The sequence below is a fragment of the Herpailurus yagouaroundi genome, unplaced genomic scaffold (assembly GCF_014898765.1).
Source record: "Herpailurus yagouaroundi ecotype Mexico unplaced genomic scaffold, PumYag 139, whole genome shotgun sequence".
NCBI lineage: Eukaryota > Metazoa > Chordata > Mammalia > Carnivora > Felidae > Herpailurus > Herpailurus yagouaroundi.
The window spans coordinates 3,599,325-3,624,646 of record NW_024412394.1 but is presented as its reverse complement, the minus strand read 5'-3'; the positions used below and the strand labels follow the sequence as shown (position 1 = coordinate 3,624,646).

Genomic DNA, 25,322 nt, shown 5'->3' with positions numbered 1-25,322 from the left:
TTGGAAGTCCCTTTACCGATCTCTTGTCCACGCCCCTCAAGTGCCCCTGAATTAATAAAAATAAAATGATGATGATAATAATCGCGATGGCCAACACTCATATGCACTTATGAAGCAGCAGGTGTTCTGAGCGCTCTATGTGTGTTACGAGTATCTTTATAACAACCCTGTGAAGAAGGTGCTACCGTTATCCCACTTTCCAGATGAGAAGACGGAGCCCTGGAGAGGTTAAGGGACTTGTGCAGGGTCCCACCACTAGAAAGTAGTGGAGCCTACAGGTATCTGAGTCCCAAGGTGGAATGGGAGCATCAACCTAGTTGCCATTTTGGTTGCTGTCTCACCTTTGCTGGGCCACCTGCCCTCTCTGGATCTCAGGGTCCCCACTGGTAAAATGGAGGGGACCGGCTCTAACGTCGCTAAGGGTCTTCCCATCTCTCTTGACTCTCAGCCCTCCCGTCAGCCTATCTCCTCAGACCCTCGCCAGACCCCAGAGGCCTCCCGGGACCTGGGTTGAGGCCAGGCTGGATGCTCTCCATCACCATACCGGCCCCGCCCACACCCCCAGGGTGCCTGGCTGCCCTTGGCCTGCAGAAGAGGTCCCTGAGCCCTGCCCGGAAGGGGCGGGAGAGGTAGAAGCAGAGGATGGGGCTGACGGCACAGTTGGAATAGGCCAGGATGGTGCAGAGGCTGGACGCCACGAAAGCCACCGGCGTGGCAGGCAGGCCGCCCACGGCTGCCACGTAGCCCAGCACAGAGCAGGGCCCCCACATCAGCACGAAGACCACCAGCACCACAAGGATGAGCCCTGCGTTCTCCTGGTGCTCCCGGACGCTCTCCCCGCTGGGGCCACGGGGCCGTGTCCGCAGGAGCCAGCCCACGTGGCCGAAAGAGCAGCCCAGCCCCAGCGTACAAGGCAGGAAGGCCAGGGCTCCCAGCAGGCTGAAGTAGCAGGAGGCCTGGGCAGGGCTCAGGAGCAAGAGGCAGGCCGGGGCCCCCACGGCCCCCTCCTCCACGACCACCCTCTGGAACAGCCAGGTAGGCAATGATGCAGTGAGGCCCAGGACCCACGCGGCCCCACAGAGCAGCAGGCGGGCGCCCCGGCCAGACGGGAGGGCCACGTCGGGCCAGGCCACGGCCACGTGGCGCAGAAGAGCCGTGGCCACCATGCTGTAGAAGGTACAGAACATGGTGGCGTTGTTGGTGGCCTGGCTGGCAGTGCAGAGGACGGGGCCCAGCCACCAGTGGGGCCGCAGGAAGCTGAGCAGCAGCACCGGCACCACGCAGGCCAGGAAGAGCAGGTCGGACAGCGTGATGTTCACCATGAGGCTGTTGGTCAGGGCGAGGAGCGGACGGGGGGCGCCTGAGGCCCGGCCCACCACCACCAGCATGAGCCCGTTGGCCACCAGCCCCACCAGCAGGATGAGGCCGCAGACTCCGGCAAAGATGAGACGGAGCGGTCGCTCAGGTGTGGCTGTGAGCCCGGAGGTGAACGTGGCGTTGGGCTCCGGCCTAGGCTCCATCCTCCTGCTCCACACACACAAGGACAGTGTAGAAACCGGTCTCTTCCCCTGCTGAGCGCCCCTCCTTTCCCAGAGCCCTGCATCCAGGGGGCCCCCTTGGCATGCATCGGTCCCCTGAGACCTCACAACAGCCTGATGGGACGGGCTCGGTCTACACCGTGGGCTCAAGTCCCGACTCTGCTACGCTGTAGCTCCGTGACTTTGGGAAGTTACCTAATGTTTCCCTACCTCAGTTTCCTCAACTGTAGAGAAGTAAGGAAATAAAACCGATGTCAACAGTAACTGTTACAAAAGGGTAATTTTCATGCTCCTCTTTTTAACTTCTTTATTTCTAAAACTTCTGCGGGGATGGGGCGCCTGGGTGGCTCGGTCGGTTAAGCATCCGACTCTCAGTTTTGGCTGAGGTCGTGATCTCACAGTTCATGAGTTCAAGCCCCACACCGGGCTCTGCGCTGACAGCATGGAGCCTGCTTGGGATTCTCTCTCTCTCTCTCTCTCTCTCTCTCTCTCTCCCCCCACCACCCCCACCCCACCCCGCTCTCTCTGCCTCTCTCCTGCTCAGGCTCTCTCTCTCTTTCTTTCTCAAAATAAATAAATAAACTTTAAAAATATAAATAAATAAAATTTCTGCAGGGAGTGCAAAACGAATTTGGGGGGTGTGTGTGTGTCTATGTATATGCACGTGCATGCGTGCGTGCACGCACGCGCATATATATTTTTAAACAAAACCTTGCCTGCCTGTGAAACAGATTTTAATTCGAGGTTCAAGTAAGAAAGTGCATATGGAAGGGCTTTGAGAAGGTGTGAAGTCCATGCCAGTGGTTCCCAAGCTTGTCTGTGCATGGGGATCACCTGAGGAGTTTCAAAAATACTAATGCGTGGGTCCCAGTGACAAGATTTCATTGATGTGGGCTTTTTTGAAAGATTCCAGATGACTCTACGGGGCGGACCAGCTTGGGAACGACCGCCTTTCTATGGCTGTGCTGGGTACCCGGTGGGGGTGGGGGGAGGCACTGCTCCCCAGGTGTCGGATCTTCTCCCCCTCACTGCGTCCTACATGCTGAGAACATGGGGGGCCCCCGGAACCAGGCTGGGAAACGGAGTCTAGACATCCCAGAGTCAGCCCAGGGGGACTACTGTCTGCACCTGCCACCGTGCGGATCAGGCCGGGATCCCTAGCTTTCTTGGGAAGAGACTTGCCCATTAACCCAATAAATATGTCCTGAGTCTATACCCTGAACCAGCTTCTAGGGATCCAGCAGCAAACGTGACAGCTCCGTGGGGTCCTGATTCTACTTTCCTTCCCCTTTTCTCCTACACTGGAGGCAGGGGGAGTCTGGAGAGACCCCTCTCTGGCTCGGAGCCGGGGGTCCCCTGAGCCCCTGCAGCAGAGCCCTGCCTGGGGGACTTGCTTGGCCTCTGGGGCCCGAGGGCAGCCGAGAGGAGACCTCAGGGGGGCCTGTGTGAATTCTGCCTCCAATACCACGCCACTGCAAGGTCTCAGGCTCCTTCCAGGAACTGTGGGTGAGGGAGGAACCGAGGGACCAGCCTCAGTCCCTAACTGCCCTGGCTTCCCTTTCTTCATTCCCCCGGCCCAGGCCTGCTGCCAATGACAGAAGTGGAGACGAGGGGAGGGGAAGAAAGGGTCCAGGGCCCCGGCCCCGGCTCCACCTAAGCGTCCGTACCTTCCTAGGAGAAGCTCCGTAACTTCATGGCGACGCTTGTGGCCGCCAGAGCCTGGGTTCAAACGCCCCCTGCACCACCCGCTAGCCGTGTGGCTGCGGAAAGCGACTCATCCTCTGTGCCGCATTTTCCTTAGCTGTGAAGTGGGGATGATCACAAGCCTCATCTCACAGGGCTGATGATTGGGTTGAATGGGGTGATACAAGCTAAGTGCTCGGAACGGTGCCTGGCGCCAAGTAGGAGCTTTGCAAATGATGCCTGTTCTGTTCCTGCCCACCCACCGTTCCAAAAATCTCTCTTCCCTGACACCTCTGTCCACACTCCAGTTTGTCCCCCTGCCCTCCCCTTCTCCCTCCACCACCTGAGCCCCATCCGCCCAGTCCCACCCTCCTTTCTTTTTTTTAAAAAATTGTTTAAATGTTTATTTATTTTTGAGAGAGAGAGAGAGCGAGGGAGGGGCAGAGAGAGGAGGTAGAGAATCCGAAGCAGGCTCCAGGCTCTGAGCTGTCATAGAGCCTGACGCGGGGCTCGAACCATGAACCGCAAGGTCATGACCTGAGCTGAAGCCTGACGCTTCCCGGACTGAGCCACCCCAGGCGCCCCCACCCTCCTTTTCCTAACCAGCCTCAAGCTAAGTTGTGACCAGCGCCTGCTTGGCGGACGTGCCCTGGGAACTCACCACTTGCCTGGATGCTCCCTCTGAAATCTACCTTGAGCCCCTCCTGCTGCTCTCCTTACCTGCCTCGTGCTGCTCTGAGGTTCCTGGGCCCTGCTTGCTGACCCGGAGCCCTCTGACACCAGGAAAGGCTGGCGGCCCCTCCACAGCCCTGCTCGGCACAGAAGCTGGACCTAGCCAGAGAAAGCCAAGAGAAGGTTCTGGGCAGGTGTGTGGTCCCTTCTGACACCCCACCTCTAGGGAACCTGAGCTGGCTGCCTCCAGCGGGCGCAGAGCTGAGATGAAAGGGGCAGGCCTGGGGGCTATTTCTGTACGGGGTCCCCCAGAGGACGGGGGCTCTATCCGCTCTCCCGGCTCCCCCAGGAATCACACCCTGCTTACCTGCCTCATTAACTCGCTGGCCTACCGGACAGAGACGTTGGTGCCTGCCAGGTCCCCAGGCCCCAGAGAGAGCCATTAGCAACAGCAAGACCCGCCTCCCACCCTCGTCCATGGGCACACATCACTCTCTCCAGCCCACCTCTCCCCGTCTGTCTGTCTTGGAACCTACTGCAATCTAGAAACTTCTCAGAGCAGGGAGGCACTTGTGGGCTGACGGAGAGGATCCAGGAAGGGAGAAGAGATCGGGGATAAGAAAGAATCCATAAGAGGGGCCAGGGAGAGAACGGCCTAGGTCACAAAGTCATCCTGCATGTTGTCTAGAGGTTGAATGGGGTCCGTGAAAGGCGTTGGATCCAACCTTTGGTGGCTTCGGATGCCTGAACCTTTTCCACCTTGCCTCTTGCCAAGGGTCACCCAACTGCCACTTGTATGCCTCTATTGACAGAGAGCTCACTGCTGTGGAGGCATCCCTTTCAGAACCGAGCAGAGGGATGGGGGCCAAGATCGGAGACTGATTCGACCTGTAGGCAAGCTCTGTCTTCCACCTCCCACCCTCCCTTCCTCTCCTGCAGTCTCTTGCTCTGTACCTCTTTCTCTTGGAACTGTCTCTGCTTGTCTCCCCCACGGAACCGGGGTTTCCTTGGATTCAGCTGGGGAATTCACCAGGATTGAAGGATCACGAAATTATCATTACGCACCCTGCATCCTGCACACGCTGGCCTGCAGGACATGGTGGGTGTCGTTGCGGTTAGATGACGGGGACAACAATCACGACAAACATACGTGACGGGAGATAGTCCAACACTGAGGGGCCGTCTCCCTAAGATTCTCGAAGCAAGCTCCTTTAAGGGCACGGGAAACCGCAGCCCGGGGCGGGGGGGCTGTACCTTTCAGGAGGCAAATGTTGTGCAGTTCTGGGAATCCCTACAAAAGCTCCAAAGAGGAGCCCACGAGTGACCCGCGGCCAGTGTCTCTGCTGCTCCCCAGGCCCCACCGGCCACACCCCAGCTGGACCTCGAGAGCACCCGGAGACTGACGACTGAGGGCAGAGAGCTGCACCAGGGGACATCTTGGCATTAGAGCAGGTGATCTTTGAATACGACCCCTTAGAGTCAGGTCTGGGGGAAAGGAAGTGGGGGAGGGGGGGGACAGGAGACAGGAGGAACAGGGCTTGTCAGGGGCCATCAGAACGTTGCTCTTTCCCCAGACTCAGATTCTGCTTGGAAGGAACTCCATGCTTGCAAACAGGGGTGAATGGGACAAGGTTCACCAGCTTTGTCAGGCACGAAACAGGGGGACTGCTTGAATAAAGAGTATTTTGTCATTAACAGGCTGTATCCGTTAGCAATCAGCCCCGAAGCAAGCTCCCAGGGAAGTTTCTCTCCCTCTCCTTAGCGTTTATTTTTCATTTTGATTATATCAAGAACACCGAATCATTGCAGAAGATCTGGAAATACAAACACATATAAAAAGGGAAATAACACGTCCGCACATTCACCCTGCAACATTACCACCCAGAGATGTGTGCCCAAGAATGCGGTGTGCTTTCCTTCATTCATTTTTCTAGACTTTTCCTTTCTTTAAAGAGTTTTCACCACCGTCACCTCAGCAAAGTCCTTCTTCAGAGTGCAAAGGGCAGCGTTAGTGCAGCCCTACCCTGGGATCCGAGTCCTGACCGGAGGAGGGGTTTTCCTGAACATCTGAGCTGGCCGTCTCTGTCATTGCTGTGTCCAGGCAGGTGGGACAGGAGCCGAGGAACAGGAAACCCGAGGGGTGCCGTCCTGTCCTGGCTGGGCTAGGTGGTCAGAAGCAGCAGACAGAGCTCTTAGATGGCCTCTTGGGGGCCACCTCCACCAGGGAGTCCTTCAGACGGTCTTCCTGCATCTTGAGTGACCTGTGTGACGACGCCAGACATCAGTCCTCTGTCTCACCTTGCCGGGGCAGCAGGGAGGGACCTGCGGGTGCAGCTGTGGGGCTGGGGGATTGCACCCCCTGAGCTACCTCTCTTCCCCCCCTGCTCTGTTCCCGTCCTGCATTCCACACGGCACTGGAAAAATGGGGCTATGGAGACTTTTGCCCTCTCTTTCCTGGCATCCTTTCCGGACTACTGTGTGCCAGGCTTGGTGCAAGGGACTCTGAAGGGGACAGTGAAGCCGGCATGTCCTTGCCTTGAGTGGTAAGGGAGACAGAGAGGAGAAGGGGCTGTCAGAACCCAGGAATGGGGAAGCACGCCGAGGGACCTCACACCAGGTTCTCCAGGGATTTACGGAGGAAGGAGGCAGCGTCAGAGCGGAGACCCAGCAGAGTACAAGGGTTCACTAGCAGAAAAGCAGGGTGCATTCCAGGCAGGGGGCAAAGGCTCAGTGTCAAAAGATAGCTGGGGATTGGGGAAATAAAAGAAGCTCATTGGTTCATTCACTTGCTCAGATTATATTTATTGTGTGGGGACCACTGTGCTAACTCCCAGAGCCTAAAGACTGACCGGCCCAGAAAGAAGCCTTGTAGGCAACAGGGGGTCAGGGCCCCCAGGGGCCTGGAAACCACATTCAGGAACCCGGGCTTCTGTTCTACAGCGGAGGGAATCCGTTGAGCAGTTTTGGATCAGAGACCATCACAGTGTGATCGGGTGCGTGGTTCGGCAAGCTCGCCCTGGTTGCTTTGTCAGAGAAGGGCCTTCCAGATCATCTGGCCTAGTACCCCGTCCGCCTTACCCATTTCATTCATTTCTTGGGCACCTAGTATGTGCCGGGCCCTGGGTGTGGAGGGAGGGGCTGAACAAAACAGACGCGGCCCTGCCCTCCTGGAGCTACAGTCTGGTGCAGGAGGCCGACAGCGACAAGGAAGCAGACAAATGCACCTGTGATTACGATTTGTCAAGAAGGGGTTTTGTTTGGTTTTGTTTGTTTTTTCAAAAAAATTTTTAATGTTTATTTATTTTTGAGACAGAGAGAGAGCATGAACGGAGGAGGGTCAGAGAGAGAGGGAGACACAGAATCTGAAACAGGCTCCAGGCTCTGAGCAGTCAGCACAGAGCCCGACGCGGGGCCCGAACTCCCGAACCGCGAGATCACCACCTGAGCCAAAATCAAGAGTTGGATGCTTCACTGACTGAGTCACCCAGGCGCCCCAAGAAGGGCTTTGAAAGACACAAACAGAGGACAGGGATCCAGAATAGTGGTGGGATGGGGAGTGGTGAGGGAGGGTCCCCCCCTAAACAGCTGGAGCTGAGTGAGTGTGCACGTACACACGCACACAGGGACAGGGGAGATGAGGAAGGCCACTGCGAGGCATTGGGATTTTATTCTAAATCTAGTGGGAGTTACTAGAAGGCTGGGAGCAGGAAAGTGACTCTCTCTGTCCCACCACACTGCACAGAGGAGAAAGCCGAGGCTCAGACAGGGCACGTGAGACTTTTAGGAGGTGATGCAGTCAACGGCGTTGGTAGAACTGGCTTCGGACTCTCTGCACAGTGCTCTCTGTCCTTCCCCAGAGTGTGAGCCCTGTGTTGTCGCAGTGCTTCCTCAGAGTGGGCCTTCCCTCTCTCAGGAGGGGTCTGGAGGCTGCCCAGGAGGCTCTCGGGGTGGGGAGGGGCGGGGTGGCACTCACCGGGCCAGGTTCATCATGGACTCCTGGATGTTGTGACCTAGGGCGGCGCTGCACTCCCCAAAGGAGACTCCCAGCTCCTGCAGACAGACAGGGGTATGGGTGCCCTCAGGGAGCACACTGAGCATCCTGGTGGCTGCCCCCACCGCCAAAGCCCTGGCCATCAGACAGAGTCCCACCCAGTACGTCCCTAGGCCAACCATAACAAGCGAGGCAGCCCCTTCTCCGTGTGGCCACTGGTCCCAGCCCTGGTCCTGCCCGCTGGCCCTCTCCACCCTGGCCAGCCACCATGCTAAAGATGCCACCCCGGAAACGTTCCAGAGCCCACAGAGCAATGGTGGAAAGCCCGTGTCCCAACTTGGAGAAATGTCCCTGGGGATATATATATATTTTTTAATTTTTTTTAAATGTTTATTTATTCTTGAGACAGAGAGAGACACAGCATGAGCAGGGAAGGGGCAGAGAGAGAGGGAGACACAGAATGTGAAGCAGGCTCCAGGCTCTGAGCTGTCAGTGCAGGGGCCCAAACCCAGGAACAGCGAAGTCACGACCTGAGCTGAAGTCAGACGGTCAACCAACTGAGCCACCCCGGTGCCCCCCTCCGGGGGCATTTTAAACCATTAGTTGTGTGGGGTTTTTTATTTCAAAAATATTCAACTGGGGGAAATACTGGAAAATACAGCATTCAAAAAGCGTAAGTGCAGGGGCGCCTGGGTGGCTCAGTCGGTCGGGCGTCTGACTTTGGCTCAGGTCACGATCATGGTTCGTGAGCTCAAGCCCCACATCGGGCTCCCTGCCACTCGCACAGAGCCCACTTGGGATCCTCTGTCCCACTCCCTCTCTGCCCTTCCCCTGCTCACACTCTCTCTCTCAAAAATGAATAAACGTTTCTAAAAATGTATAGGTGCAAAATATAAACCACTCCTGTTAGTGTTTGATATATATCTTTTCGCTCTGTTTTATTTTTTATTTTTTTACTGTTTATTTTTGAGACAGAGAGAGACGGAGCATGAACAGGGGAGGGGCAGAGAGAGAGGGAGACACAGAATCCGAAGCAGGCTCCAGGCTCCGAGCCGTCAGCCCAGAGCCCGACGCGGGGCTCGAACTCACGGAGCGCGAGATCATGACCTGAGCCGAAGTCGGACGCTTAACCGACTGCGCCACCCAGGCGCCCCTCGCTCTGTTTTATATAACCCTTTGGGGTAGGGTGGGCTCAAGGTCATTGTACTGTTGGATTAAAGCATATGCAATGGCTAGGTTGACGGGGCCCTGGTCAAATATCAGCAACCTCACAGGATTCAGACGACCAGCTGTTCTTTTGACTTCTCGTTATATTGCAAGCACTTCCTCCACACCCTCAAATATTTTTTCTGGGACGCGATTCTTAACGGCAAATGCTAGCCTCTCCCATGAACCTCCACAATTTGACCACCACCCCCTGCCAAATGTCTGTTCTTATAAATAATACTGTAAATAACATCCTCGCGTAAACACTCTTGATTATACATTACACGCGGGTATCCATTACTCTATCCTCGTAGGGATTATTATTTCGGATTCTTTCCTCAGGATGTATTGCCAGAGGAGGAATTACCACGTCGAAGAGATGAGCCACTACATTTAGGAGGGAAACATTCCCGCCAACCAGGAGCCACAGTGATGACCTCATGATTACGAGAAAAGAGAAGAGGAAGGAAATACAATATGGAAATGCCAAGAGGGGCTGTAGCAGAGGTGGGGCAAGGGGTGGGCTCTTTTTTCCTTCTCTATTATTCTCCAGAGTTTCTGGAACGTGGCCAAATTCTATTCGTCAATAAATAGCATCCGCTGCCTGGTGGTGGGGCTTTGGATGCGCTCTCGCCAGAGAAGAATTTGAGTCCTAAGATAGAATAAATTAGAAGGAATGCTATGTTAATTAGAGACCAGAGAGAAAAGTAAGATTTGATTGGGAATTTTAAGTGAAGCTTTTAAAACCTTTCTTTACTCGGAAGATACTTTTGTGGGGGTCAAAACGCTGTGTGGAGAACTGCTAGTTCAACGTGAGGGTCAATGTCACGCCCACCATCACAGCTTCACGTTTGGGCCCAAGAACGGGGTAGGTCAGAAATAGAGGGGGCCAGGCCGCTGTCCACTCTGACCCGGCCTTTGGCAGGGCAGGGGCAGGGGCAGGAACGGGCGACGGGTCCTTCTCGGTTAGCCAGGCCGGGGTGACCCGTCCACTAACCTCCAGGGAGGGGTCTGCCCAGTCCAGGCTGGGTGAGGGCCTGACGCCCGGGTGCTCACCTGGGCCAGCTGCTGCCCGGCCTCGGTGGGCACCTGCCGTTTCTCCTCACAGTCCATCTTGTTTCCCAGGAGAAGCGCGACTACCCCATCGGACCCTGAGTCCTGCACACAGAACACATTCCCTCAGCCACACGTGCTGGGTGCCTGCTATGCTGTGCCAGGCCCTGGGTGGACGCGGCCCCGCCCTCCAGGGAGCTGACTAAGCACACCCTGCCCCCCCCCCCCACCCCCACCCCCATGACCGCCTTTCTGGGTCACACCCACTCCACACCCTTCGGTCGACAGTGAGTCAGCCCCTCCTCTCTGCCTACCAACTTGTCAGCCATTTTCCGAGGCCAGCCTCAAAAGTGCCTCCCCTAGCAGGCCTTCCAGGATTGTTCCCGCCCATGCCCTTCTCTTCCTGCCTGTGCTGAACAGCCCGGTGCTTGATTACACAGGCCGGCTTGGCTCATTTCCTAGTGGTTTCATGACTACTACTACTGCTGCTAAGCTTCTGTTTACTGAGTGCTTACTATATACCCAGCATTGTGCTAAAGGCAATGATGTCAGTTAATCCTAACAACTGTCTGAGAGAAGCTGGAAAATCGAAGTTCGGAGAAGCTGAGTCACGTGTCCAAGGTCACAGAGTTGGGGCAGGGTAGTTGGGATTCACACCTAGGTCCTGTCAGACCCAGAGCCCAGCCTCCTTCATATATCACCTTATCCTACTTCGTTGGCTTCTCTTCAACTAGACTAGAAACTCCCACAGAGAAGACAACACGTCTTCCTTCACACCCCTCTGCGGTGCTAGCCCATGCTGCAGAATTTCAGTGTGTGCGTGTCAACTAAGCACACGGGGCGAGAACTAGAGACGGGTGGACGGACGACTTATCACTTAGAGTGTCTCTACACTTGCATTATTCCCAGGTGTTAAGAAGACACCCCCAAGCTACTGCATATAGGAAAGAAATGTTCATAAGATAAAGGAAGTAGTTTGTTTTGGAGGCGGTACTATGTGGTTGTGGTTTCTTTGTGTGCCGATGCCCCCGGCCCATCCAGCCACCTGCCCTCAGCGGGTCGCATCACCCACGAGTCTGCTGTGTCATTTGTAATCCTGGGAGAAAGGGGGGGTGTGGGCAGGGTGCAAGTTCCCTCTTGGTTCCCCAAACTGGGGCCAACCCCAGCAGCCATCGGCTCACCTGGAGACAGTCCAGCCAGTGGCGCACGTGGGCAAAGCTCTCCTGGGAGGTGACGTCGTACATGAGTACCACTCCATCAGCCTTTCGGAGTAGCTGCCGAGTCACGCTGTGGTACCTGCCCAGACGGTCTGCGTGAGGCCAGGCCTGGGGGGCTGACCCCATGCCCTGGCCTCTCCAGGCCTTAGCTACTTCGTCTGCAAAGTGGGGCAAGGAGCCTCACCTGCTTCTAATTGCTTCCCAAACAGAGTTTTCCTTCTCACAGGGTAGTTCTCGTTGAATAGGTAATGGTTCTCATGGCTCAGACTTCAGAAGGTACCAGCCAGCACCCAGTGAAAAGTCTGACACTGCCCCCCCCTCCCCGCCACCACCCCCATCCTGCCTCCACTCAGTCTCCCTCCCCGGGGGCAGCCAGGGTGAGCAGTTTCCAGAGGGATTTTATGAACACGCACAACTGTATATGTGCATACACGCACACACATGGCAAACACAGTGTAAAGTCCTCACTGTATCCGTTAATGTTCAGTAATCTGAGCTTTGCTTTTTGAATTCGTAAAACGTCTTGGAGGTGTCTCCCCACGGGTGCACGGGGAGAACGCTCAATCTCTTTTGTGGCTTCATACTATTCTACATATTGGGTAGAATCAGCTGGGCCACCATTCCGGACGTTTTGGTCATTCTCGGTGTTTCACAACATAAGTGATGTTGTTTTGAACGTGTCGAGACTACAGTCATGTATGAGTTGATCAGCAGAGTAAGTTTCTGGAAGCAGAGCTGCTGGGTCAAAGAAGATGTGGCTTTTTTTTTTTTTTTTTTTTTTAAAGAGAGAGAGAGAAATAGCATGAGCGGGGGGGGGGGACAGAGTGGGGGAGAGAGAGAGGACGTGGGCTTTGATCCCACGACCCTGGGATCATGGCCTGAGCCGAAACCAAGAGTTGGACGCTCAGCCGAGGCGCCCAGACTCCCCAGAAAATATGCCTTTTAAGTTTCGATCGCTACTGCCTAACTGCAAAGGGGCAGGCTGGCGTTTTCAGAACAGGCGATGGGCAGCCGTCCCTGCAGGCCATGCGGGGATGGCCCTGCCAGCTGCCCTGTCAGGCCGAGGGGCCCTTGGGTCACCTACCCCACCGGGGCTTGACTCACCTCTCCTTCCCCAGCCTCCTAAATCCTTAGGGGCTGGATACCTTTCATGCACGTGGTTGCCTCTTGCCTACGTTAGACTCTTCGAGGTCAGGGCTGCCCTCCACCCCGCTGTACCTCAGCGGCCCTGACACCACGATTACAGACAGGGCCGGTTACCTCTCCTGGCCAGCCGTGTCCCAGAGCTGCAGCGCGAAGCGCTTGTTGTCCACCAGCAGAGTTTTGACCCGAAAATCCACACCTAGGACACACAGAGGGCATCAGGTCCGCTTCTAAGTTACCATCCAGGGCTTCCAGCCAAGACCTGTCCCCGGTACCAGCCCCTCGGGCTGCCGGGCTTCCCCTCAGCTCTCCAAATCCCATCCGTACTCAAGGGCCCACGTCTGCCAAGAAGCCTCTCCTGACCACCTAGCCTGTGGGCTTCACTGCCCCCACCGCACTCCCACACCCTGGTGGTCAGTGCCAGTTCGAGGCACGTTGCGTTGTTTCGACCTCTGTGAACATATCCGTCTTCCCACCTGTACAGCAATGTTTATTCCTCAGGTCCCTCAAGAAAACCAGTTTCATTATTTTATTTTTAGAATACTCCCTGTTTCGTTCCTAATTATGGAACAGACAGCAGGGTAGAAACAGACAGCCTAGGAGGGCGGAAGGAGCAATGCCGTCAGGGATGCCTGACTATGAGCTGCCCGCCCTCAGCTGCTAGCTTTGTGACCCCAGGCAGGTCACTGTACCTCTCTGAGCCTCCCTTTCTCATCTGCAAGATGACAATTAATTAAAAAAAATTTTTTTTAACGTTTATTTATTTTTGAGACAGAGAGAGAGAGCATGAACAGGGGAGGGTCAGAGAAAGAGGGAGACACAGAATCTGAAACAGGCTCCAGGCTCTGAGCTGTCAGAACAGAGCCCGATGCGGGGCTTGAACTCATGGAGCGCGAGATCATGACCTGAGCCGAAGTCAGACGCTTAACCAACTGAGCCACCCAGGCGCCCCATGCAAGATGACAATTTAAAAAGACCCGCACCGGGGCGCCTGGCTGGCTCAGTTGGGAGAGCACGCCGCTCTTGATCTCAGGGTCTTGAGTTCAAGCCCCACGTTGAGTATAGAGCTCACTTAAGTAAATAAATATCTGTTAAAAAAAAAAAAAAAAGGTTTTAAAATAAAACAAAGGACACACATCGCAGAGTGGTTGGGAGAATTAAATGACTTATGTTTGAGGTTCAGCCCAGTTTCCGGAGGGGGTTCTTGGGAGGTGATCATTTTCACCATTATTCTTTTTATTTTTAATGTTTGTTTATTTATTTTGAGAGAGAGCACGCATGAGCAGGGGAAGGTCAGAGAGAGTGGGAGAGAGAGAATCCCAAAAAGGCTCTGCACTGTCAGCGTAGAACCTGACGCGGGGCTCGAACACATGAACTGTGAGATCATGACCTGAGCTGAAGTCGGACGCTTAACTGAGCCACCCAGGCACCCCTCATCACTATTCTCATCTCCCTGAACCCTAGCCCTTCAAATTTCCCAGGTCCACCCCTGCCGTGGTCATGCTTTCAGACCCTCTCTGTCCCTGGAGCTATGAAGGTAAGAGTGAAATCTCGGGGAAGTGTAGAAAGTTTGGGGTGCACCTTCCTGCCAATCCCCACTTCCCAAGGAAATCCGGCCGAGTAGGGGGTGAGTGAGAGGGGCTTCTTTGTCCCTTTCCTACAGGGCCCACTGTAGGCCCCAGGCCAGCTCAGGAAAGGGGTGCCTCCTCATATCAGCCCTGAGCTAGTAGAGACTTTCCTCCGTCTCTTATGGTGACCTCGGTGAACACCTGCTGCTCTAGTCAAAACCACCGACCACCTCCCTCCCCCTACTGCCCATGCTCTCCACAGGAAGTGACCACCTGGGAGACCTGACTGCAGAATGGTGATGCAGAAGTCTGTAGCATTTACTTCTCTTTACTGCCCTCTTTCCTGAATGTCTTAGGAAGCCCAGGGTCTACAGGAACCTCCGAGATTGTCTAATCCAACCCCCGCTGATAATATCCAGCTTCAGCTTAAATACCCACCGTGTAACCTACCAACGACTCTTTCATAACCCCCCCCATTACCCCCGCTGTTCTACCTCCCTGTCCACCCCCTCTTCAGTCCACCCATACGGCCCCCATACTGTCCCCCAAACATGCCGTTAAGAATAGAAGTGATCTCCTTCCCAAGGAATCTGCTATTTACATTAAGAGTATAACAATGACCTCTTTCCGAAGGAATCTCCCCAGGGAGAGAGTAATGCTGAACCCAGGAGAGGGTAAGACCCAGAAGAGGGTAGGGCGTGTGCTTTGAAGGCAGGAGACTATGGCTATGAACTTTGGGCCCCAGCGAGGGCAGGAAAGTTAACCAGGTCTTCAATGATCTGTTTCCCTCATCTGTAAAATGGGGCTATGGAAAATGCACATTCAAATATAACCCATTTGGCTCTGGCTCTGGGACTCCACCTAGCCCTGTTCTTCTGAGAGGGGGTGAGAATGGAAGAGGTGACGCTGGGTGGGGAAATGTTCAAGACTGGGGAAGCCAGAAACGTCCCCATGGATAATGAAGCCAGATGGATGGCAGCCACCAGGGGGCACCAAACCGCAGCTGGCCCTGGGACAGATTTGTCTCCCCCACCTGGATCTCAGACCCTCCCAAGCTGCCTAGCAGTGAGCGCAGTCTCGACCTGTCTTTTTACAATTTTGCAACCTGTGTTTTTCTTGATTGAATTCTGTGGGACCTTCTTATCACATAATAATGGAGGCAGATCATTTAATACAGGGAGGGCTTCTGTAAGGAATAAGGCATGTAAGACAGGCTTGGGCACTGTAGGTAGTCAGTAACCAATAACTTACTTAGTGATTAATAACAGTGGCCTTGCAGACCCTGTGACCCCGCTCAACATCAGACCAGGCCTGCTATGAGTTCCCTACTCCCAAGGACGCTGCACTCTTAACTGGTTCTCCAGGTTAGGATTCTTAGAAAAAAGTTTGAGAACTTGTCTTAGAGCCTCTTGTGCATGAAGGCTGTCATTTACTCACTGGCCTGGCACTGGTCCCCAGACAGCCTGCACCCTGACTGACACGAACACACGGATCTCCCCCGTCTTTGTGCCTAAGTGGGTCTCCTCTTCATTCCTGAGCTTGCATTTCTGTGGCTCTATACGATGACAAGTGGTCATATATCCTGACGTTTTTAGGTAGAGGAGTCTTTGTGGTTGGGGACATTTCATTTGCAGGGGCCACTGAATTAGACATTATCAAATATTTACTTACAATAATAACAATAAAAACAGGGGTGCCTGGGTGGTTCAGTCAGTTAAGCGCCAGACTTTGGCTCACGTCATGATCTCGCAGTTGGTGGGTTCGAGCCCCGCGTCGGGCTCTGTGCTGACAGCTCGGAGCCTGGAGCCTGCTTCGGATTCTGTCTCCCTCTCTCTCTGCCCCTCCTCCCCTCAAAAATAAATAAAAAACATTTAAAAAACTTAATAATAATAAAAAAAACTATTGAGCACTTATGACATGCCAGATATTATTCTAAGACTTGACATGTACGGAAGGAAGTAACCCTTACAACCATTCTAGGAAGTTAGCACTCTTGTCCCCATTATATGCAGATGAGGGTTTGGGAGCTCAGAGGGGTTAAATAACTTGCCCAAGTTCATACTGCTAGCCAGTGGCAGAGAGGGGATTTGAACTCAGGTACTAACTGACCCTACTCTAGAAATACATTCTGTGTAAAGTGTTCAACTTGCCCAAGACAACTTCCTGCCAGAGCTTGGCTAACTGGCCGGGGGGGGTGGTCCTGAACAAATGTGAGCGCCGGGGCCCCCCCCCCCCCCCCCCGCAGTGGCCTGCCCACGGCCCATGTGGGCGGAGACTTGCTTGTTTTCACCATCAACCAGCATTGGCCCCTAAATTGCAGGGTGCTTTGTTGATGTGGCACATTATAAGCTAATCAGATCAATGCAGCAAAGCAAATTACCTATAATTAGAGATAATTAGTAAAATAGTAAGATTATGCCCACATAAAATAAAGTCTAATGCAGGGCCCGTGGCCAGGAGAACCTGCAGCTTCCCCGGAGACGGCTCTCTCTGGCCCTGCTCCAGCCCCTTGGCCCCGGGCCCTGGGTTTCCCCTCCCACCCAGCCTCCTCCCTCCTCTCCCCCGCACCCCCGGCCCAGGTGGGCTCTTACCCACAGTAGCTGCCAGCCCAGGGGTGAAGGTGTTTTTGTGCAGCAGGTGTAGGAAGGATGTTTTGCCCACGTTTGAGTCTCCCAGGAAGACAATGTGAAAGAGGTAATCAGGGTTGGCTGGAGGCTCGTTGGCAGTGAGGGACCCTGAGGATGGGGTCAGCTCAGCCTCCTTGGAGTCACTTCCTGGGTCTTCAGGCCTGTTCTCTGCCCTTGGCTCCCTGGGTCGTAGGGAGCCTTGTTCTTCTGTATGAGCAGCTGTAGGTGAGGGCATGGGGTGGGTTTCCAGCTCAACCATGGTGGGGAGGTTCTGTGTGGGCTCCCAGGGCCCTGCTCCATCCCCACGCTGAGCCCCCTCATGGGGAGAGTCCAGTGGAGGTGACTGTTTTCTAGAAGCAGGAGCCCCTGCTTCAGCCTGAGCCTGCAGTACATCATGCGGGCGAGGGGCAGGCAGACCGTCTTGCTGGGGGTGTTCTGAATGCCCCGTTTTCAGGCCCTGAGCCTCAGTGGACTGCCCTGAACTGAGGTCTAGGCTTCCTTGATCCACCTGTTTCCTTTCCTCGACCTTGGGCTCTTCTTCTAGACTCTTGCGGGAAAGGGTGGGCAGGCCTTCTGGCCCGAGGACCTGGCTGTGAGCTTCTCTTGGCCCTCCAGGATGGCCCTCCTGAGCACCAGGGCTCAGCTGGCCCTGCTCCAATCCCTCTGTGGGAGCCCGACCCACAGGCTCTGGATCCTGGGAGGGCTCAGCCAGCCCCGGTGTGGGGGTTCCGGCTCCTGGGGACCCCAGTCCTGGCTCAGAGCCAGTGGCGTGTGGGTCCTGATGCAGGAGGGCCTCTCTCTGCCTGGGCGGCTTGACTGGGACAGGCCCAGGCTCTGGGCTCTTGTTGTCATCTGAGTATGAGGCCTGGAGCTGTTCACTGGGCCCAGCTGGGGCCTGGGGAGGAGAGGAGGTCACCGGAGGAGGGGGTGCAACCTCCAAAGGAACGAGCATTTTGAGTGCAGCTGCCACTAGGCTCCCTGACTCCTCACTCGGGGCCCCTGGGGAACTCCCGTGGAAGATGGCCTCGGGGCCGGGCCCTGACGCTTCCTTAGGTTCCAGGCTGTGAGGCTGGACAGGCTGCTCTGGACTGATGTCCTGCCCACCCACGTCCACTCCTTTCCCCTCCGTGGCCCTGGAGGGCACCCCCGTGGGGCTCCTTGGAGCCCCATACAGATCTGAAGGTGGCCCCTGACCAAACGGCAAAGAATGCAGCTCCGAGATGGAGAACTGCCTGACTACTCGGGGCGTCTGGGGGCCTGCCGGGGCTCTCGGGGTGGAGGGTGGGCTCCAGGAGAGCTGCAGGGCTCTGCGCGAGGAGGTGTTGAAGCTGTTCAGGAGCTGGTCCCAGTCATCCTCATCCCCAAACAGTCCAGGCAGGGGGGCCTCCTCTGAGGAGACTGCCTTGGTGTCTGGAGCTTTCTCCTCACCTGCCCTGGGGACACTAGAAAGGGTTTAGGAAGCTAAGGTCAGGAGAGGGGCAGATAGATGTCATACCAACCCCGCTTACATGTCTCCCCATCGGTAATGCCTCACAGCTGGCCCCCCTCCCGGTCTCTCTCTGCTCGGGCAGTCCTTCTCACCCTGCACACACCCCCTTCCTCCCCCTCAACCAATCCTGCCCATCCTTTGGGGCCTATATGAAACCTCACCTCCTCCAGGAAGCCTCCCCTGACCATCCTGGCCCATCTCACTCCTCTGGGCTGTAACAGGTAGAGTGAGTACCTGCCTGGGGTCCATTACCACACTAGACCGTGTGTGTGTGTGTGTGTGTGTGTGTGTGTGTGTGTGTGAATCCCAGTTGTGCGACCTTGACACATGACTTTCCCCTCTCTGTGCCTTACTTTCCTTGTCTGAGAAGCGGGCACGAGACTGTCAGCCTGGCATGGTTGTTGTAAAGCTTAAGGAGGGAGATTCTGGGGGTGTTCCGGGTGCTGACCAGAGCCTCAGAGAACTCCCTCACCTCTCTCAGGAAACCCCGGGTCCCCACCTCAGCCCAGGAATGGCAGCTACTTGCCTTGGTTCCTCCTCTGTCTGCCAGGACACGTGGCCCCTGGCGGCATTCAGACGCCCCCTGGTCACCTGCAGTCGCTCCTGCGCCTCCTCCAGCCGCCCAGCCAGGTCACGCTCGGCCTCCCGAAGCTGCCGGTTCTCCGCGTTGGCCTCCTGATGTGTGCTGCTGAGGAACTGGACCTGGGCCTCCAGCTGCAGGAGGCAGGGTGTGAGAAGGGGAGAAGCCCAGCTGCCTTCCAGGGCGACAAACAGCCTCCAAAGGCCACCGTGGGGTACAGACCCCAGGCTTCTGGAGACCGAGCTTCAACATAACATTGGAGGGGGGGGGGCGCCCGGGTGGCTCAGGTGGTTGAGCGGCCGACTCTTGATTTTGGCTCAGGTCATAATCTCAGGGCTCGTGAGTTCGAGCCCCACGTCGGGCTCTGTGCTGACAGTGCGGAGCCCGCTTGGGATTCTCTGTCTCCCTCTCATTCTGCTCCCTCCCCTGCGCGCTCTCTCTCTCGCCCTCAAAACAAATGAACTTTAAACACACACACACACACACACACACACACAAAGGATTGGGGGGGGGGTTACCCCTTATTGGCCTAACAAGCTCCGTTACCTCCCACCCAGGAGAGACGTCTGAATTGCTGGGGTAGGGAGGAGAGAGGGAATTGTATAAGGAACACACACTGCAGCACCATGAGGGCCTGCCCACTTGAATGGGATCACACCCCCCTCTGCTCAAAGCTCTGTGATGGTTGCTCATCCCTGAACCCCATCCGGTCCGCTGGGAGCTCCCGAGCCAACAGCAAGTCACATGACTCGGAAATGGCACATAGCTGGAACACTCAGAGCGGAAGGTGAAACCTGCACCGGGGCATCCTGGGCCTTGCAGAGTCCCTCCCGCCCCACTGGGTCTCGGGCCTCCCCCTTCACCACTCTCCCCTCCCTCTGTCTGCTCCAGCCACAGGTCTCCCGGCTGCTCCTGGAACATTCATAGCACGTGTCTACCTCAGGACCTTTGCCCTCGCTGTTCTCTCTGCCTGGACTGCACTTCCCCAGATGTCACACGGCCCACCCCTCATCTCCTTCAGGTCTTCGCTCCAATGTCATCAACTCAGTGAGGTCTTCCTGGACTCCCCTGTCAAAACCTTTCTATCCCCCCACCCTGCTTCTCTTCTTCTCCTTAGCATTATCTCACATGTTATAGATTTTACCTGCTAATTTTGTTGGTCATCTATCTTCCTGACTAAGGCTATAACTCCATGGGCAGGGGTTTGTGTCTGTCATGTCCTCCAGAACCTAGAGCAGTACCAGGCACTGGTAGCTGCACCATAAATAATCATTAGGTGAAGGAATGAATGACCTCGGGGGAGACCCTTCACGTTGGCAGGGGATGGGACAAAATGGCCCCACGTGGAAAGTCCAATCTCCTCCCTTGGCCGAAGGGGTCTGCCTCCATTTCCAAGGAGCAGCTGTTGTGGAGGCACCTGGAAATCAGCCCCTTGGGAAGGTGAGACCAGGTGACAGGGCCAGTCAAGGCAACGGTGGGAAAGGCTCTGGGAACCTCGTCCATTGCTGAAGGACAGCTGGTTGTCCTGGCGAGTTTACTAACGATGGTGGTCTGGGAGTTGAGAAAGGAAGGGATGGTAGGGCAGGGTCTCAGACCCAAAGACTTAGTCACAATGCCAACTGGAAGTGACCACAGGCCATGAGCCCTGGGGCATCAGGGCAGCAAGGAGCTAGGTCAGACTCAGAGACAGTAACAACTGTGATGTGTAAAGCACCTACTATGTGCCAGGCACCACGCCAGGCCCTCAGATATGGCATCTGTTGTCATCCCAGCGGCCTTTTATTTATTTATTTTTAAATTTTTTTTTAACGTTTTTATTTATTTTTGAGACCGAGAGAGACAGAACATGAACAGGGGAGGGGCAGAGAGAGAGGGAGACACAGAATCTGAAACGGGCTCCAGGCTCTGAGCGGTCAGCACAGAGCCCGACGCGGGGCTCGAACTCACGGACCGCGAGATCATGACCTGAGCCGAAGTCGGACGCTTAACCGACCGAGCCACCCAGGTGCCCCTCAGCGGCCTTTTAGAGCAAGAGTTCTGATCTCCATTTCCGATGAGGAAACCAAGGCTCAGAGAGGTTAAAAACCTGCCCAAGGTCACTCAGCGGACAGTGGAGACAAAAGCCGAATACCACCCTGCCACTGAGCCTCTCCAACGTTGAGCTCTCACATTTGCCCAGTGCTTTCCTGTTTCAAAGTGCTTTCCCATTTATTACCTCATTTGACAAAACTAGCCTGGGAGATGCAGTAGATGTGGCTATTCCCATTTTACAGATGGGGAAACTAAGGCCAAGACAAGCAAAGTTGTTGCCTCAGATTTGCATGGCTCTTAATTGCAATGGCAGGGATTTGAACCTGGACCTTCCCAGCGGTCCCTCGGCACTGCCTGGCCTCATCTCAGCAAAGGGGGCCGCTCTTATACGGGAGCCCAGTCAGCCCCATGAATTCTCAGGAGATGGGTGTCAGAGCCTGTGCTCAGAAATCGGGCTCCCGGGGAAGCGCTGTCACTCACCTCCCTCTGGCCCTCAGTCAGCCGCTGAAATTCACGCTCCTTGGCCTCCAGGACCTCCTGCATCTGGGAACTGAAGGCCAGGCGCCGGGAGTCGCTCTGCAGAGCAGACAGGTTTCAGCCCCAGCGCTGCACACTCTAAGCCCCAGCAGGGCCGGGCCTCCCCACACTCCACCTCATCCAGGCCCGGGGCCTGGGTCCAGGACGCCCCAGCAGGGAGGGATCTCAGGACAACTTCCCTGACGCAGGCCTAGATGGTGGCCACAAGGAGACAGGCCCGGAGAGCGAGGCCTGGCAGAGACGGGCAGGGGGCTCAGGCACAGCTCTCCCCACCCCCTCTCTCAGGAATGCCAGCTGGGGGGGGGGGGTACGGTGACAGGACCTAGTCCCAGCAGCCTCCCCGCTGCCCCCACTGGCCGGTCTCTGGCCCCGCTACTCGCCCGCCGCAGCGAGTCCAGGGCAGGGGGGGAAGGGGCGGGCTGCCAGGGGAGGCCACCTTGGCCTGCAGCTGCTGCTTCTCCTGGAGGATCTGCTGCTCCATTTCCTCATAGAGCTGTTGCACCTCTCGATGGTGATCAGAGTCCCGCCTGGCAGGGGTGAGAGGCGGGCGGCACGTCAGCACCCCGGGACCCTGGGCCTGGGTTTAGGGTCCATCCCACTGCTCACCTCAGGAGCCACTGACCCCTGCCACCCTGAGAGCAGTCATCCCAGTAATAGCCCCTGACCCACTCACCCCTGCCACCCCGAGAATAGTCGTGCCAGTAACAGCCCCTGACCCGTATGCCCTTGACATCGGTCATCATGCTGACTCCTGTAACCATCGCCAAGATGTTGGTTCCCCTGGACTTGCCCCACGGTCCCTGTTGCCCCCTCACTCCATCGCTGCTTCCCGTGTCACCATCCCCACCCCCAAACTCAGACTCCACGCCAAACCCAGGGTTGCCACATACGTCATAATCTACAAGAGCGATGTCCCTGGAGGTGGGTGCCACGGTGGCCCTGCACTGAGACACGCTTGCCATCCCCATCACTGCTGAGGCAGTGTCCTCCTCACCAGGACCCCCAAGCCATCCCTTCTTCCAGCTCAGCTCTGCCCCCCACCAGCTCCCGGGCCCCGAGGTGAACCCCAGGCCTCTATGCTTCTGGAGCAGAAGGAACCCAATTCGCATTCAGCCAAATGGCAGAGAGCACGCACTCCACACCAGCCCCACTCACTTCCGCAGGGTCAGCTCCAAAGCCTCTTTGTCGGCCTGTGCCTCCTGCAGGCGGCTGGTCATCCTGGCCAGAAAGCCCTCCAGGTTGCCTGCCAGCTGGGGCTCCTCCTGCCGCAGCTTCCCCCACAGCTGCCAGATCTCTGCCTGCCTGGGGAAGCCGGGTAGCCAGAGATTAGATATGAGGTGGGACCAGGAGGCAGGGGGCCCACTTCTCCATTTTAATGGCAACACTCCAGGAGACCCGGGCACCTGGGCCGCGTAAACCACTTTACACCCTACCAGGTACAATTCAAGTTCCCACCTCCTCCAGGAACCTTGGCCAGAACCTCTCCCTTTGTGAACCCCCACAGCCCTTCGTCTCTCCACGGTTTGGTGATGAATTATGGCGTGGGGGGGGGGGTGGGCCTCGGGGGCCTGACGGCCCAGGGTTTCCATTGCCTTCTCTCCTGTCCCGCTCTGTAGCTGTGTGACTTTGGTAACTCCCATGCCCTCTCTGGGCTTGTTTGTAAAACGGGGAGGCTGATACCTGCCCAGTAAGGTCGCTGGAGAATGAGACTTGCCCAGTGAAAGCATCAGTTTGGAGCCTGGCCCATGGCTGGCACTCGACAAATGCTGCTTTCACACAGATTTAATTAAGTCATGAAGACAGATGCCGGAGGGCTGAGCCCAGGCCAAGCTGCCAAGTGGGCAGATGGCTCCCCACCACACCTGCCCTGCCAGCCTATACCCTAAGTCCCACGCTGCATGCCCCACCACTCCTGGCCCCACCTTCTGAGCGCCTGTCCTCACAGAGCCCCCTGAGGTAGGTAAACAGGCAACAGTGATTCCCTTGCCGGCTCTAAGAGACCCAGTGGGACCTGGGAGACGTGAGAGAGGCAGGGTCCCCCTTCTCTGAGCATGAGTGAACCCCATGAGCCCAGGGGCTGAGACAGTTTGGAGAAAATCCCTCCCCATCTCCAAACCTGTCCAGCCCAGGGCCTCACCGTACCTGAAACCGCTCCAATCGGGGGATCCTCTTTGTGGGTCAAGAAAGGCACCCTCAGTGAGTCGTGTTTTTAAGAATGTGAGTACCTTGGGGAGCCTGATACCCTCAACCCACCAATCCTGGGGAGCAGTCATATAGGGCAGGACAGGGGGAGTGAGTGGTGGTGGGAGGGACTCCTCAAGAGCAGACACCCTCCACACGGGCTTCATTTAATCCCACAACTGCTCTTAAACTCACTGCAGCTGGGAAACAGAGGTCAAAGGTTAGGCCACTGGCCCACAGTCACACAGCTAACAAGTGGCCACACCAGGATTTGCACCCAGCTCTATCTGGTGGCCTCCCACCTTGACACCGAGTCCGGGTGAGTCCTCACCCCCACGGACTGGCAGGGCCCGCCCCCACACACAGCGCCAGCCTTACTCGGGAAGTAAGTGGCCTGCCCCCAGCTGCTGTATGAATGCGAAGAACGCCTCCTTCTCCTCAGGGTCAGCCTCCTCCAGCACCGGGAGGCTGACGGCTGCAGATTCCCTCTCGGAGGGCACTGGCCTCTTTCTGCGGACCCCGTGGGTGCTGGAGCCGAAGACGTTCTCTGTGGGACAGAGGGGACAAAAGGCAGCAGAGTGGGGCTGGGCTCACCCCCCACCCCCCATCTCCCATCTTGCCCTGGCTCAGCCCTTGGGGAGATAAGTGTATCTGCGTTGGTCACATTTATACAGGGCCATGTTCATACGTTCGTCCTATCGACCTTGGGAATCTACTTAAGTTATACTCCGCCCATTTTACAACGTGTAAATGCAGATTCCTGGCCTCCCTCTCTGTTGTCCCCCAAACTTTTGGAGACTCAGCAGACCTGAGAACTCTGGATGGCTTTGCTGACATTTAAGGCCGAGCTGTGCTTTGCAGGGCCTCTGCAAGGACATCACACGTTCCATTCCCTGGGCTGGAAGGTATACCCCTATTGAGAAGATCAGTGGAAATAATGTACCCTGCCAGCCTTGGTCTCCTTAGGTCCTTTTGGGACTGTCTTGAGAATCGGGTGTTGGAGTAGCCCTGCCCAACGGGGACAAAGGGTCAGGGAAGTCCTCAACCACTAAATATCACCCTCTGCTGCTCCCTGGGGCCTGAAATTCCCTTAACCAAAGCTTTCCTCAGGCAGAAACGAGGCTTGTGGTCCCAAGAATGGGGGTGTTTAACTTCTTGCTCAAGGGAAGCCTTTTTTGGGGGAGAACACAAGTGAGGCATCAGAAAGTAAGCCTGGAGGCCTCCCTGGAGGAGGGGGGGGTTGCTAAGGGGAGCCCCCAGCCAATGAACTGCTTTCGCTGGTGGTAAAAGAAGTGAACAGGCCTCCTGGGTTAGAGTTTTAAGACGGAGCTCTGTCTTAAACCAGCTGCCTGCCCACACAGGCTTAGTATCCTCATCTCCAGAATAATCCATATTGTCATCCACGCCCTGAATTGCTCTCAGGTGTGTGGTGAGGTCCTCTATTGCCTTTCCTGTCCGGCCAGCCTCCCCGTACTGGGCACACTGCATGGGACTCCTGGCTGTGCAGCAAGTCCCCAGAGGCCCTCCCAGGACAGACATACTGAGCCCAGAGCTGAATTCTTCAAGGGAGAGGCGTCCCTTCTGCTCCACATCCACCCAGTCAAAGATCATCTCCAGCTCGTCCTCACCACTCAGGAAGCTGAACTTGGCCACCTGCAAGGAAGAGGTAAATTGGGCGCTGTTCCCACTGGGGAAGACTCTGGGCCACCCTCAAGAAGAAGAGGTGTTTGGGGACGTCTGTTCGGCTCAGTCGGTTGAGCATCCAACCGACTTCGTCTCAGGCCATGATCTCACGGTCGGTGGGTT

The 25,322-nt window shown here is 56.1% G+C and overlaps 2 protein-coding genes across 4 annotated transcripts in view; both read right to left on the bottom strand.

The window, feature by feature from the left end:
* Positions 1 to 461: 461 nt before the first annotated feature.
* Positions 462 to 1,559, bottom strand: LOC121029236 (galanin receptor type 1-like). The gene has a single exon (XM_040473118.1). It carries the CDS (start codon positions 1,518 to 1,520, stop codon positions 462 to 464), a length of 1,059 nt encoding a protein of 352 aa, XP_040329052.1. The 5' UTR covers positions 1,521 to 1,559.
* Positions 1,560 to 5,828: 4,269 nt separating this feature from the next.
* The window catches only part of RAB44 (RAB44, member RAS oncogene family), a 33,895-nt gene continuing 14,401 nt past the window's right edge, over positions 5,829 to 25,322 (bottom strand). The window contains exons 3-14 of one of the 3 annotated variants that reach the window (XM_040473348.1): positions 25,058 to 25,169; positions 23,895 to 24,063; positions 22,491 to 22,637; positions 21,772 to 21,862; positions 21,279 to 21,374; positions 18,714 to 18,901; positions 16,663 to 18,140; positions 12,621 to 12,702; positions 11,325 to 11,439; positions 10,147 to 10,248; positions 7,867 to 7,943; positions 5,829 to 6,154 (exon numbers count right to left, since the gene is read on the bottom strand). In XM_040473348.1, coding sequence (XP_040329282.1) covers positions 6,064 to 6,154; positions 7,867 to 7,943; positions 10,147 to 10,248; positions 11,325 to 11,439; positions 12,621 to 12,702; positions 16,663 to 18,140; positions 18,714 to 18,901; positions 21,279 to 21,374; positions 21,772 to 21,862; positions 22,491 to 22,637; positions 23,895 to 24,063; positions 25,058 to 25,169 — 2,748 coding nt within the window. In that variant the 3' untranslated portion in view covers positions 5,829 to 6,063. Of the gene's footprint in view, positions 6,155 to 7,866; positions 7,944 to 9,015; positions 9,743 to 10,146; positions 10,249 to 11,324; positions 11,440 to 12,620; positions 12,703 to 16,662; positions 18,141 to 18,713; positions 18,902 to 21,278; positions 21,375 to 21,771; positions 21,863 to 22,490; positions 22,638 to 23,894; positions 24,064 to 25,057; positions 25,170 to 25,322 lie in introns of those variants that run through there. The other 2 variants (XM_040473349.1, XM_040473350.1) reach the window with 2 other exon arrangements.